The following is a 15,663-nucleotide window of genomic DNA, read 5'->3' as shown; positions in this document are numbered from 1 at the left end:
TGGAATTCAGTCAGGAGATATTCCATTAAGAAAGGTATAATTTTTAAAACCAGCTTTTCCATTTAAAAGGTATTAAGAAGCCTCCCCTCAATATACTTTTTAAAATTTTATTTGCCTTTACCAAGTCCATTTTGTTGAAAATTATCGGCTGGCGATAGAGACCTAGTACAGGGTGTGGTACAATCCTCCTGGAATATAGCACTGAAATTTAAAAACCTAAGTTAGTGATGTCTGTTAATTTTAGTGGATGTATTCTGAGTAGGACTATCATTTGATACAACCCTAACAGAAGATCAGTGCAGTGTTTCATTACAATTGTTGCATGATCATGAAGCCTTAATGCAAACTATTGCTTGACAAAACCCATGCAGTTGCTTTGAAGGGGGAAAAGACCATTTAAATATAAAGATAAAAGGTAAAGGACCCCTGGACAGTTAAGTCCAGTCAAAGGCGACTATGGGGTGTGGCGCTCATCTCGCTTCAGGCCGAGGGAGCCGGCATATGTCCACAGACACCTTTCTGGGTCATGTGGTCATCGCTTCTGGCGCGATGGAAGCCAGAGCACACAGAAATGGCGTTTATGTTCCCGCCATAGCAGTGCAGTACATATTTATCTAACTTGCACTGGTGTGCTTTCGAACTACTAGGTTGGCAGAAGCTGGAACAGAGCTCACCCCGTCACGGGAATTTGAACCACTGACCTTCCAGTCATCAAGCCCAAGAGGCTCAATGGTTTAGACCACAGCGCCGCCCACTCCCTTTTTAAATATATTTCCATTTAAAGGCAGATTTTGAAGGTCTTGCCTATATGTCAGTTTAAGAACTTTAGAAGCACAATCTTCAACAGTTTTCGAGTGGCTCAAAGGATTTTGTCAACCCAGATAAATAAGTATTTTGTATGCACATGTGCACACAGTTGCCCAAGATAGTCCCTGGTACTACAGGTTTTGGGAGACCCAAGCTATGCGCAGATGATGAAGGTTCATGCTCTGGACATTTCCTTTTGTGGCCATCTTCTAAGGCGGTGGTTCTGAACCTGTGGGTCCCCAGATATTGTTGGACTACAACTCCCATCATCCCTGAGCTCTGGCCTTGCTAGCTAGGGGTGATGGGAATTGTAGTTCAACAACGTCTGGGGATCCACAGGTTGAGAAAGGCTGTTCCAAGGGAAGGATTAAACACCTTTCTACACCCTCCATGTTTCTCATTTGGAGATGTCTTCTGAATTTCCACTTACTTAACAAAGAAAGCATACCATTGGGAATTCTGTGCTTATTGGCAGCATGTAGCCTTGTCTTGCATTCAGGGAACCTCCTTAGTTAATCTAATTGCAGGAGATTCCCTACAGATTCTGTAACCAATGGACAATGATGTTCTAAAGTAATGACATCTTAAAACATTAGTTTTTAAGGGCCCTCCGAATGCATGAAAATTAATGTTAAAGTCTTATGTCAATGGCTTAATTCCCTTGTCCAAAATATATCAATAAAAATGAAACCTGCCTGTTTTCTCTACTCCCATTCATCTGGGAGTCCTCTAAGCCACTACCGTCACCAAGGGCTGTACTTCTGAAATATATCACTATTGAGTCATTGTCTTGTAAAATTTTTGAATCTCCTTCTGATATTTATAGTGCTACCCTGTACCTGTGCATGTGTGAAAAATAGATTATCTTGTTAGAGACATTGTGTTTACTTGAAAGGTTTCAGACCCAGTAGTGCTAGAACTACTCCTGTTATTTCTTTGATCCTGTTGCATGCAATCCTCCTCTTGGAGATGAATTCCTCTGACTGTCCCTTAGCTAAAACTGATCTGGCTCTTGGTACTTGAATATCGGTAGAAAAACTTTCTGGCTGCATGCTAAAATAACACAACTGGGAAAATATTTTTATTAGCTTATACAGTTTACTAGCTCTGTCAAAACTGTGAATCTGCCCCATCAGGAGACAGCTTCTACTTAAGATATTTTTGCAACAAACAACTCTCTTGAATGCACCTATAACCCACAGTTTCCCATTCTGGAATCTCCACAAAATTCTCCAAGCACTACAAAAGTCACCCTTTAAACCCCTCATATGGCTTCACTCCAGATTCTTTCTTTAAAAGTGGTTTTCCTAGCAGCCATCTCCACCACACAGAGGGTTTCAGAATGCAGTGATCTCTCTGTCAAAGACTACCCTTCCATTTTCCACAGTGCTTAAGTAATTTTTCACCCAGACTTAATCTTTATCCGCAAGGTCTTCTGTATGGCTTAATAAATGATCTTACCTTTGCCTCAAACCATCCCACTCTTATGAAGTGGGCTTGGACATCAAAGAGGACCTACATCTACATCTCCCACGCTCAGGTCATTAAACAAACCGCTACTGTTTGTCTCCATTCACTTCTCTACCATGAGGAAGAAAGTATCTAATTCTTTTCTATCCACATGGATCAAGACTTACATTGGCACTCCACTTAGTCACTCCAATACACTTCACAGCACACTCCACTGAATAAGCTGCTTCTGTCATGAGAACTGTAGGTCACATGGGCCACAGAAAAAACATTTGTAGACATATGCCTTGGAAGAAGCCACTTTTGGGAAATGAGTGCTCCAGTATATCCTCCCTAGTTTACCGCATAGCTACCTAAATCACTAAGCTATATATAAGCTAATTATTTTGGCATAGGGACAAGTATTGTCAGTGCTCCAAAGTGTATAAAGATCATTGCTGCTTGGAAAACCTCCAGTATATATGTTGAGCCCAGTGATACTGAGTGATAAGCTCAGAAGCTATTGCCATAGCAAAAAATAGGCAACATGTGTATTTACTACTGCAACAAAATGGTCTTGAGTCGTCCCTCTCTTTGGGTCAGACTTGTAATAAGCCCACGTATGATACTAGCTCGAAATAATTCTGAATCAGATTTCAATAGAAGCTACTGTAAGTGTTTATGTGTAAGTGGATGTGTGTTTTATCTTGTGTCTTAAATTCATGCAAGATTAATTGTTTTTAGAAGCTTCTGCCTGAACTGATCTAAAAGAGTAATGGAGGAAACCTACTAAAACCACTATTAACAGCACCTAAAATGACTTGGAAATGAAAACATTTTATGCATTATGCTGGAGAATTGAACTGAAAGCAGTCAATTGTTTCCGATAAATTTCAGCACATGCTTTTGAACAACAAGCAGAGCAAGGAAATCTTGCACCAGTTGTGCTCAGTGAGCTCAAAAGCCAAAGGTTCAGTTTAAAGAGGAAAAGTAGACGGACAAGTGGCCTCTTTCCTCTCATTTTTACTGTGCTTGTTCATGTACCCTTTCACGGTGCACCACTTGATAGTTCAGCTTATTCCTATGGAAACTAACTGAACAAAGCTAAGGTTTCAGTGGGCATTTGTAGAAGAAATGTTGTAACATTTCAGCCATAGAGCAACTAAGCATGCTGCCTTGCTTTCAGTGAAACCACAGTTGATCACCAGAATGGGTTCCAAGTCGCAGATGTTCTTGGCTGGTTTGCTGCCTAGGTTGCTTTGCCAGACGGACAAACTCTTTAAACTTGGAAAGTGACTAATAAAATTGCCTTTCAGCTGAGCTTTCCTTTGTATGCTGAGAGTTCTGTCTTTGGTGTCCTGGATGGTGAAGGTGACATTGCCAAAAGGGCACTTTCCTTAAGATTTACCGTAGGTCCACTGTTAAGATGGGTGGTGCTGTTGCCATCATTGACTTGAAAAGGATTAGCCACACATGGAATGCTTTCACTAAGCAGCAATTTATGTTAAAGAAGGTGTTTTACAATTCTACTAGTTATCTAATTCAATCATATTCACTATCAAATTGACATGTGACATCACTGATTTAGTTTATAAGGTCCTATATTCTATCAGCCTTATAAAAAGCCATAGTGTTTGTTATATCAGTTCTGTCAAGGGAAAAAGCATTGGCTTCATAAAATCCCACAGTAACAGAGAAGATGCTGGCAACTTGTCACTCACTTCTAAACATACCTAGTTTGTAGATTTAAACATGCATGCACCTTCAGTGACCTGCAGTGTGGCTTTCACTAAACTCTAAGCATAAAGATGGGCAAATGAGATCATTTTCAGGAACAACCACACCAATAATATGCTATCAATAAGTAACTACAGGGTAAGTTTTCAGTTGTATTCAGAAGTAAGCACCAATATCTGCGCCAGAACAGCAGTATATGGATTTGAAAAATAATTTATTTGAAATAAACCAATCACCAAAAATGACCAAACATTTATCCTGTAGCATTTGTTTCTGTGCATGAAGGGTGAGGGTTGTACTGCACAAATGAAACCAGAAAACATTTGTAGTAATGTGTGACTCTAAGTCAACAGTTGTTGGTTATACACATTTTCAAGCAGATGCCCATTGAATCAGATGGCTTTCCAATATGGAATTTTCGTAAGAAGCACCATCATCTCTATTCATGCATTCACACATGACGTGTCAGTGGAAGTCCATCCGATACAACAAACGCCTTAGAGTGGCTTTAGTCATCTCCCTGGGGAAGATGAGGACCCTGTTGTAACTGGGGCAGGTTTCCCAGAGGAATTTGTCTGGAGGAGAAGCTGTCTCAAACTCCAGTTTCAGGGGCTCTGGCTATCCAGATTGATAGTCTGTTTGAGGCTTGATATGTTCATTTATTTATTATTGCATTCATACCCCACTTTTCCTCCAAGGAGCTGAAGGTGATGTATGTGGTTCCCCCCCCTTCCCATTGACCCTGTTTGTGACTCACCCAGTGTCACCCATTAAACTTCATGAACGCATGGGGATTTGTATCCTGGGCTCCCAGGTCCTGCTCCGATACTCTGATGATGATAATTAATAATAATTTTAACAATCATAATTATTTGTACCCTACCCATCTGGCTGGGTTTCCCCAGCCACTCTGGGAACCCCCGAATTGAATTTTAAAAACATGATAAAACATCAAACACTAAAAACTTCCCTAAACAGGGCTGCCTTTAGATGTCTTATAAAAGTCTGACCACCGGAATGAAATTTACGGCATGTAATGCCTTGAGAGAAAATATTATGAAAGTGATATACAGGTGGTACATGACTCCAGTCAAGCTTGCAAAAATCTATCATTTGCCCGATAATAAGTGTTGGAAATGTAAAGAAGCTGAAGGTACATTCTTTCACCTCTGGTGGACATGCCCAAAGATTAAGGCTTTCTGGGAAATGATATATAATGAAATGAAAAAGGTATTTAAATATACCTTCCTTAAGAAACCAGAGGCCTTTCTCCTGGGCATGGTCGGCCAATTGGTGCCAAAGAAGGACAGAACTTTCTTTATGTACGCCACAACAGCAGCAAGAATACTCATCGCAAAGTATTGGAAGACACAAGACCTACCCACTTTGGAAGAATGGCAGATGAATTGCAGAAATGACTGGCAGAATCCGGGACCAGGGAGAAGAGTCGGCAGAAGAAGATTGGAAAAAATTTAAGGACTATTTACAAAAATATTATAAAATTAAGGAATGTTGAATGATGCTGGATTTTAATTAAGTGGTTTCAAGCTGTAACTATGATAAAACGACTTTCTTTTTGTAAGTAAGAACTTAAAGCTATAATAATCTAAGATGTTGAGATAAGGATTTGCTGTACAAACAACTTAAACTGGGTATACAAGAAGGGGAGGTATGAGGAGGTCGGGGAAATAAGTTATAAGAAAATAAGGTGTGAAATTTAAGTGTTTTTAATATTTTTATGTTTGTTTTTTCTTTTGTTTGCAAAAATTGGAAACTTTAATAAATATCTTTTTTTAAAAAATAGATGTCTTATAAAAGTCAGGTAGTTGTTTATTTCCTTGACATCTGATGGGAGGGCATTCCACAGGGCAGGCGCCACTACCGAGAAGGCCCTCTGCCTGGCTCCCTGTAACTTGGCTTCTCGCAATGAGGGAACCACCAGAGGGCTCTCAGAGCTGGACCTCAGTGTCCGGGTAGAACGATGGGGGTGGAGACGCTCCTTCAGGTATACTGGGCCGAGGCCATTTAGGGCTTTAAAGGTCAGCACCAACACTTTGAATTGTGCTCGGAAACGTACTAGGAGCCAGTGTAGATCTTCTATATTATATTATTAGTGTAGATAATGTTTGGGAACTATATCTACACTTAGTTACTTAGGCACTGAATTACTTTGTTACTTAGGTAATTCCCAAGATGTTATATCAGACTGAACAAGAACAATTCAGTCTTCTTTACTATTCTTCCCATTATTGTTAAAAATATAATTATGTACTATTTTATTAATTCCACTGAGTGTATTTAAAAATCAGTAAATTAATTTTGTAATTCCTATCATGCTTATTCAAAAGTTAAACTGAAATCAGTGGGAATACTTCCACATGAATATAAATCTATAATCCTTTTTTGTTCAATATCTATGGAAACTCACATTCACCCCCAAAGCAACATTGACAGTTCTCTAGCTGAAGGGTCACCCTCCCTCAAACAGATGCTTATTGACTTGAAGGGTAAAATAATTCCAGTCCCCTGCTTAAGATAATATCCTATTATAATCTCCTCACTACATGGTTCTCCTTGAAGGAAGAACTGATAGACAGATTCGATTTTTAATTTCACTTTTTCTCTTTATATTATCCATCTATTTATTTATCTGTCATTTTCTTAACAAAAATATTCAACAAGAAAACTCTTATTTCAAAGTATGGAAACATTTTGTTTTGATGAGGCTCTATAATTTTGGAAACTTGCACTAAAAATAATAATAATAGAAAGCAAAGAACATCTCTTAATTTACATGGTAATGAATTTGCATCTATCAAGTAAATGTTTTATGTTTGGTTTGATTTTAGTAATGACATTAGAAAAGAGTTTCTTTGCTTTAAAAATATTTTAATTAATTACAGAATTTATCATTTCATCTTTAATTCAGAAAATTGCTTCATTCTGGGAATATTTATTCAATTTATCCAAATTCCTGTAGCTAGATTTAATTTCAAAGCAAGTATTATCCCTCTCAATAGAACATTTTCAGGAGAACACATATATGGTTAATAAATCTAATTACCACCAGATGGTTTCCTAGATTTTAACATGTGGTAAAGTATTTATGGGTAAGGCTTCCCAATTCAATAATTTCCTCTGGAGTACTTTCTCAAGATGCAGTATATATTTTGCAAAACCTTCTTCTATTTTGAGTACTGCTTGGCTGGCACCCCTGCCCGAAGGCTTTCTGCAAGTGTGCTACCTGTGGGGAGAAACATTAGTAGTTGCTTACTTTCCTGTATTCAGCATCAAGTCTCTTAAAAGTATATCCCAGAGTAAGATGGTACTGGAAGCACGTCCTACTAAGTGATAGTTAACATTCACTGTGGTTTCTATGGTTATGAATTTTATCTGAATTAATGAACTCCCCATTGATAAAAAAAATCTTAAGAAATTACTGATGTGGGAAAGGTTTAAAACACTTATCTCTAGCCAACCAAGTGGCTCAAAATCCCCCCCCGCCACCTTTTTCAATGGATGAAATGTAAACTTTGTGCAAGTCATTCAACACTCGGGACAAAACTATAAGAAAGAATTAGACAGATAACTTGTTCAAAAACGAGCAATAATCTAAAAACTGTGTTACTCTACATCCTGGCTGATTAGGAGAAAGTAATGACAACCTACTACTTTGACTTGGGGTTGCCTGTAGTACATATGAAAAGGTTCTAGAGGGTCTTAGTAGACCATAAGCTGAACATCAGACAACAGTGTGATTCAGCAGCAAAAAAAGCTAATGCTATTCTAGGCTTCATCAACAGAAGTATAGTGTCCAGATCAAGGGAAGTAACAGTGCCACTCTGTTCTGCCTTGGTCAGACCACACCTGGAGTACTGTGTCCAATTCTGGGTGCCATAATTTAAGAAGGATATTGACAGGCTGGAATGTGCACAGAGGTCTACCAAGATGATCAAGAGTCTTGAGGCCAAGCCTGAGGGAAAATGGTTGAGGGAGTTGGGTGTGTTTAGCCTGGAGACAGGCGGGACGCGGATGGCGCTGTGGTCTAAACCACTGAGCCTAGGGCTTGCTGATCAGAAGGTCAGCGGTTCAAAGCCCCGCGATGAGGTGAGCTCCTGTTGGTCGGTTCCAGCTCCTGCCAACCTAGCAGTTCGAAAGCACGTCAAAGTGCAAGTAGATAAATAGGTACCACTCTGGCAGGAAGGTAAACGGCATTTCTGTGCGCTGCTCTGGTTTCACCAGAAGTGGCTTAGTCATGCTGGCCACATGACCCGGAAAAACTGTCTGCGGACAAACATCAGCTCCCTCGGCCAGTAAAACGAGATGAGCACCACAACCCCAGAGTCATTCATGACTGGACTTAACTGCCAGCAGTCCTTTCCCTTTACCTTTTTAGCCTGGAGACAAGAAGACTGAGAGGAGCTATATGATAGCCATCTTAAAATATCTAAAGTGCTGTCACATGGAAGCTTGTTTTCTGCTGTTCCAGAGGGTAGGACTCGAACAAATGGATTCAAGTTACAAGGATGGAGATCCTGACTAAACAGTAGGAAGAACTTTCTAACAGTAAGAACTGTTCGACAGTGGAATAGACTCCCTCAGAAGCTTGAGGACTCCTTCACTGGAGGATTTTAAGGAGAGGTTGGATGGCCACCTGTCATGGATGCTTTTGTTGATATTTCTGCATTGCAGGGAGTCGGACTAGAATGACCCTCAGGGTAACCTTCCAACTCTACAATCCTATGATTCTAGTCACTTGTCCACAGGACTATAAACTATATATTGCCATTACCTCTAATGATTGCTTTTCAAAATTATTACATGTTGGTTTCATAACGCTTTTTAGTCATTGAAATTAACTTTTTATGGAGCAGTCAAGTAATTTCGTTGTCCCCGAAGGGGGCAATGACAATAAAGATATTATTATTATTATTATTATTATTATTATTATTATTATTATTATTATTATTTGTTTATTTATTTATTTATTCTTTTATTTATTCTTCCCCTTCCTCGTTACATTGCTTAGGGAAATTATCGCTTTATGAAGCTTTTACTTGCTCGTAGAGCAAACTGGATGAAGAAGGATTTGGAAGAAATCACTCCGTTACACTTAGCTACACGGCACAAGAGTCCTAAGTGCTTGGCTTTGTTGCTTAAATACATGGCACCAGGAGAAGTAGATACACAGGACAAAAACAAGGTAAAATCAGACTTGTAACTTTTACTGTTGCTGAAACCTCTGGCTCCTCTTAATGGTCTCTGTGTCATCTGACCAGAACAAACATTGGAACTTTCTTTACTGCCCGGGAACTGGTACTTGTGCCCCTCCCCAAATCAGCTGCACATGCTATGAAAGGTAGAGACTTTGCATTCACTTCCCTTTGGGATCAGCATTTCAGTTAGCCATCAGTTTTCAACTCACTCCATCAGACTACTGATTCAGGATTGTCACTTTGAATCAACTCCCTTTTTCATTGTACCAAGTAATGCATAGTGGATATCGTTTTGTATCCCACTTTCTCATGTCATTGTGCGCTTGGAATGAATCCTGAACTCCCCTCTGTGTTTTATGTTCAGCGTACTTGAGATCATTTCTGTGCAGTTGGTCACATCCAGAGACTGAACAGAAGAAAACCGAGGGCCTCTGATAAACCAGCATTCCCTCACTTTCAACTGTCCTCAGTCTCCATAATTTGTAAATTGTTCATTTTACATGGTTTCTGAAGTTCACAAAAGCAGAATGTTTATTTCATTTTACTGTGCATCTCTTCTAATTACCCCCAGCAAACTGCTCTTCACTGGAGTGCCTATTACAATAATCCAGAGCATGTGAAACTTCTGATCAAACATGACTCTAATATTGGAATCCCAGATATTGAAGGCAAAATTCCACTTCATTGGGCTGCTAACCACAAGGATCCAAGTGCAGTTCATACTGTTAAGTGCATTTTGGTAAGGATTTCTTTTCAAATAAATACCTATCTGATCTGATGTACCTTTTTTTTAGTGGCAGTTGTATGTGGGCACCGCAAAGAGTACTTGGAATCGTTTTAGGGCTCATAGTCGTAAGGGTTGTCTCTGTCACAAGAGACACTCTAACGTCCTTTTGAATGCCTACCAACTTCACTTATTAATGTGGATTCACACTGGTGCTGCTAGATTTGAGAGAGCCCTGGGCAAGGCACCTCTTCTTTAAGTCCATTGCCATCCCTCCCACCCCAGGTCAAATTGAAGCCTGGCCAGCAAGCACCTCCCTAACATAATTTTGGGTTTAAATGTCTTGAGTACATGCAGCTTTAATGTAACCTCTTAATTGTAAAACCATCCTCTCTTAGCTGCTACGATCTCTTAATGCTAATCGCACCTTATCTACCTGGCACTTTTGCAACTAGGATGCTGCTCCAACTGAATCTCTGCTGAACTGGCAAGACTATGAAGGACGAACTCCCCTTCACTTTGCAGTTGCTGATGGGAATGTAGCTGTTGCTGATCTGTTGACCTCCTATGAAGGTTGCAATGTCACCTCTTACGATAATTTATTTCGAACTCCCTTGCACTGGGCAGCTTTACTGGGTAAATACTGAACTTCTAAATTTCTTCTTGGGCATATGTATCAATTTTGTGGAACTCAAATTTCCTAAATTGGAGCTTGAAACATTGAAGAAGTTTGACTGGTGTGAAAGAGGGGAAAACAGGATCATAAAGGCTGCTTTATCCTAACTCTGACTATTGGTCCAGCTAGCTCAGTATTGTTGACACACTTTGGCTGGCAGCAGCTCTCCAGTTATCGGTCTTTCCCAGTTACAGTGGTGCCCCACAAGACGGAAAACTCGCTAGACGAAAGAGTTTTCCGTTTTGGAGGTGCTTCGCAAAATGAATCTCCTATGGGCTTGCTTCACAAGACGAAAATGTCTTGCGAGTTCCTGCGGGGGTTTTTTCCTCCCCCCCTTTTTCTAAGCCGCTAAGCCGCTTATCAGCTGATCCGATAAGCCGCTAAAAGCCGCTAATAGCGCTAATAACGCTAATCCGCTAATCCGTCAATGGGCTTGCTTCGCAAGACGAAAAAACCGCTAGACGAAGAGAATCACAGAACGGATTCTTTTCGTCTTGCGAGGCACCACTGTACAAGACGAAATTAATTCGTTCCGCAAGTTTTTTCTTCTTGCGAGTTTTTCGTCTTGCGATGCACGGTTTCCCATAGGAATACATTGAAAATCAATTAATGCGTTCCTAGGGAAACCGCTTGCCAGGCTGGCGGTGCGGAGAAGGGCTTTTCTCCCCACCGCAAGCCTTCAGGACAGGTACGGGAACAGAGGGGAAGGGGCGCAGCGCTTCTCCTCTGTTCCCGGGGCTTGCGGTGGGAGGAGGGTTTTTCCTCCCCACCGCCAACATTCAGAACAGCATTCTGAATGTTGGCGGTGGGAAGGAAAACCCTCCTCCTACCCCAAGTCTTCAGGAAAGCCATCCGATGCCGGGCGGCGGGAGGAGGCTCCCCCCCCCCCGCCCGGCATCGGAGCTTCGTTCCGATGCCGGGCGGCGGGAGGAGGTCCGAGGACAGTGGGGAAGACGCGCTGCGCTTCCCCGCTATCCCGGAGATTTCCCTATGGGCTTTCGTCTTGCGAAGCAAGCCCATAGGGAAATTCGTTTTGCGAAGCGCCTCCAAAACGGAAAACCCTTTCGTCTAGCAGGTTTTCCATCTTGCGAGGCGTTCATCTTGCGGGGTACCACTGTATAGCTGAAGATACTAGGGATTGAGATTCAGACCTTCTCCATGCAAAGCACGGACTGTACCACTGATCTACAGCCCTCACCATAGCATGCAGTGCGACTTGGCTAAGGAGAATCCTGAGGTTGATTAAGATGCACAAAGATACGGTTGCTTGTCAGATTTGTACGGTTCTAGATTTAGCAGTCATACTTTTAATCTCTCAGTGAGGGAAATGAGCAGATAACATGTTGTTGAACAGCCCAAATTTGCCAGCTTTGCTTGGCTTTTTGTAACTTCCTACTTCCTACTTATTTGTATCAATCCTGCGTTTTACAGAGCTCCATAACTAAAGTAGATAGGTCCCTGCACTGATGCACATGCCCTGGTGGAAACAGAGATAACAGCATCCTCATAGGATGAGGGAAGAAATCTGGAGCACATATAGTGAGCTAAGTAATATGTATTCTGCTCTCTCTTTTAGGCCATGCGCAGATTGTCCACCTTCTTTTGGAAAGAAACAAGTTTGGGACCATCCCATCTGACAGCCAAGGGGCAACACCTTTACACTATGCAGCACAGAGTAACTTTGCTGTACGTGAAACAAACAGGTTATGTTGAAATATCTCTGATTTGTATCGTGGGAGGCTGGAGCCAATGGGGTGATGCAGGCAGCAGCATTGCTTTGTGGGAAATGGGCACCTTCACCTCAGTTTTTTCTCCTGCCTGACACAGAAGAGCGTTCTCCTCGGCTCTCCTGCTTCAGATAAGCCTCGACCCCCGCTGTTGGATTTACTTATTTATTTTGTTTATTTTTTTCCATTAAAACCTAGTTTTTCTGCCCCTGGCTTTTGACTGTGGCTGAGGCACTTTTTGGCCACCGCTTGCAGGGTGCAGTCTAGCTTCCTGCGCACCGCCTCCATTTCTAACTCTGTCACCTCCATTGCTGGGGTCGCCTGTCTTTATTTTCTACAAACTTCTTGTATGACAATTTCTTCCGTTGTCACCTCAGCATTGGGCGAAGCAGTTCCTTCCTGCCTGACAACCCCGCCCTCCCCTCTCCAGCCCTCTCTGATTGCATTTCTCTCAAACGGCACAGGAGTGAGTGGCAAGAGACTCTTCTCCCCCTCCCGGTACGTTTTTAACAGCGATGGAGTGTGTGGCTTGGCAGTAGTATACCACAATCTCCCGGTTCGCTGCTGTGGCAACTGAGAACATGGCGGTTGAGTTCATCCACTCCCCCCACAGCAGCTTATTTAAACGGCCTGAATAGTTTTAGCCCTTTAAGGGACAGCTGCATTGCTTCTGCCATTCCTCTCCTGGTTCATGGAGTGACAAACGGAGAGGGATTGTGAGCCTATTGTTCCTCCTCCTAATTAACCGGGTGGCAATGGAATTAAGTGTATTGAGTTTCCCTTTCTCTGTGTGTGTGTGCCTATCTCTTTCACTTAGATATGGACATGGAGGAACTCATATCTGTGAGGCTATTTCAAGAGGCCAGCACCCCCATTCTGAAGCGCAAAATAATGCATGCTCTTGAGTTAACTCCTCAATCAGATAAAGCTACATCTTCCAAGCCAGAGAGTGATGTGTCTTTGTTAACTGACAGTCACTCCTCTTCCAATTTTATTCTAGCTCCTTCTATTTTGAAGGCTGTAACCAAGGCCGAGCTTGACGCTCCCCTGCATTCTAAAAAGAATACTATCTTGGCAGACAAGTTATATTCCTTAGACCCTGAGTATTTGGCCTATATTAAAACCCCGTACTAAATCTTTTCTCTCGGAATCTGGTTCCCCCATGAGGCGGACACCCAACTCCGTGACATCACAGACAAAAGACTTGAGTGGTAGTGACTTGTTATGGTATGTCTCGCCCCATTGGTTCCAGCATCCCACAATACAAATAGAACAATTGGTCTTTCCTGGTGGAGATTTGGGAGTGGGAAGCTGGAACCAATGGCCCCCACCCTGGGGTGCTCTACACTGATGGAGGTTTGTGGCCTGTCAGTTCTTTATTTTCCTTACTCACAGATACCTAACACTGTTTGGTTCGCTTCATTGAGCCAAGAGAGAGAGGGAAAATAGGCAGGGAATTTTATTCTTTCAGGACTCGGTCGATACTTGCTGCTTGGCGAATCCGAAAAGCTGAGGGGAACAAGCCTATTTTCCGCAAAGCTTTGCTCCTGCCCGCATCACCCCATTGGCTCCAGCATTCCACTTCAGGTAGCACCAATTGTTCTTTTTCAAGTCCTGTCATTAATTGGCCTGACTTCTGGTGAAAACACTTTTATACTAAGGTGTGTTGGCAGTGGACAAAAGAACATTGTTAAGAAAATGGAGATTTGGGCGATGTTTCTATTCTTATGGTGTGCACACACTTCTTTTGTCGCATTGTTACCTTTGATCAAAAAAGCTTTGCCATGTTTTTGAAACAATATGGAAACCTGTTTTCCTTAGGCAAAGTGGAATAAATGTTTACAACAAAAGATAGCTGTGAGGGTTTGATTAGCTGCTTGTGCGTGAAAACGTGCTCCCTCAGAGTTTGTGCGACCCCACAAACCTCCGTGTGTGACGGAGCTCCTCAGACATGTCTGCTCTAGTCACTAGTAGAGTCCGACAGTGGCTGTCTGCGGAAGCGTTTCCAGCAAAGAAGTTCCTTAACGGAAACGCGTCTCCTGGACTCACGGCGTGACAGTTTCCTGCGAGGTGTGGGTCTCCCTATGGGAGACTCCGATACCTCCCCACTGTTCTCGCTGGAAGCCTCCCTGAGCCCTCCCTCCTGCTCGCATTCCCTCAGAGACCCACTCCTCCCCCTGCTGGTCCCTGCTTCAGCAGTTGAGTCTCTTTCATCCTGCCTGAGTCCCTCCACCACCTGATGCTCTGATGGCAGTTCCCTGACATCCACCTCCCCTCCAGGGCCCCCCTCACCCCCTCCCAATTCCTCCCCCCTGGGAGGTGAAGGGCTAAAACCCCGAAACGAATCTTCCTCATCTTCTGACGTCTCGAACAATTCTCTCCATCGATCGTCGTCCTGGCCAGCTGAATCCTCCTCCTCTTCAGAATCTGGGAACCCCTCCAACTCCTCTTCCTCGTCGGTGGTGGCAAAGTATTCCCTTCGGAACCTCGCTACAGGCTGAGGTTTACGTGGGAACCTCTGATGAAAAGTCTCTATTAAAACCTCGTCATTGACATCCTCTGCCCTAACCCAGGTGTTTTCCGACTCCGGTTCCCCTTCCCACATTACCAAATACTCTACCTGATCTCCCTTCCACCTGGAATCGAGGATCTCCGCTACATGGTAGCTGTGTTCCTTCTCCTCCATTGCTGGTCCCCTAGTGACCCTCCCCTCACTGTCTCCTCTATACGGTGACAGCAACGACCTGTGAAAAACTGGGTGCAGCTTCATGTGGTTCGGTAACCGGAGCCTGAAAGCCACTGGATTGACCTGCTGTATGACTTCAAACGGACCCAGCCTTTTGGGTCTTAATTTCTTACAACCTCCTTTGAATGGCAACCCTTGGGTTGACAGCCACACCTGGTCCCCCACCCTGATGCTTTCACCTTCCCTTCTGTTTTTGTCTGCCTGCCTCTTATATTCCTCCTTAGCCCTGTTTAAGTTGAGTTGGAGCTGGCGATGGATCGCTTCCATTTCTTCCACGAACTGTTCTGCAGCTGGAACGCTCCAGTTCTCCCCCTCCCCCCCTGGGAAGGCTCTGGGATGGCACCCGTGATTAGCCAAAAAGGGGCTCATCCCCGTGGACACGTTCTCTGCATTGTTGTAGGCAAATTCTGCCAACGCCAGCTTCTCCACCCAATCATTCTCTCTGTCATTAACATAACACCTCAAATATTGTTGGAGAACCCCATTTGCTCTTTCCGCCTGCCCGTTGGTTTCAGGATGACGGGCCGTCGAGAAATTAACCTCTACATGCAGTAAGCTCATGAGCTTCCTCCAGAACCTGG

The 15,663-nt window shown here is 42.8% G+C and overlaps 1 protein-coding gene across 2 annotated transcripts in view; it reads left to right on the top strand.

The window, feature by feature from the left end:
• Positions 1-15,663, top strand: part of INVS (inversin) — a gene marked incomplete at its 5' end in the record, with an annotated part of 65,481 nt that overhangs the window by 20,140 nt on the left and 29,678 nt on the right. For both annotated transcript variants that reach the window (XM_083473127.1, XM_083473126.1), the window contains 4 exons: positions 9,023-9,196; positions 9,781-9,948; positions 10,389-10,569; positions 12,186-12,295. In XM_083473127.1, the coding sequence (XP_083329253.1) occupies positions 9,023-9,196; positions 9,781-9,948; positions 10,389-10,569; positions 12,186-12,295 (633 nt within the window). The remainder of the gene's footprint in view (positions 1-9,022; positions 9,197-9,780; positions 9,949-10,388; positions 10,570-12,185; positions 12,296-15,663) is intronic.

Source organism: Podarcis liolepis, assembly GCF_965112155.1.
Source record: "Podarcis liolepis genome assembly, chromosome: 13".
Classification (NCBI taxonomy): Eukaryota; Metazoa; Chordata; class Lepidosauria; order Squamata; family Lacertidae; genus Podarcis; species Podarcis liolepis.
This window is presented reverse-complemented; position numbering and strand designations above follow the sequence as displayed.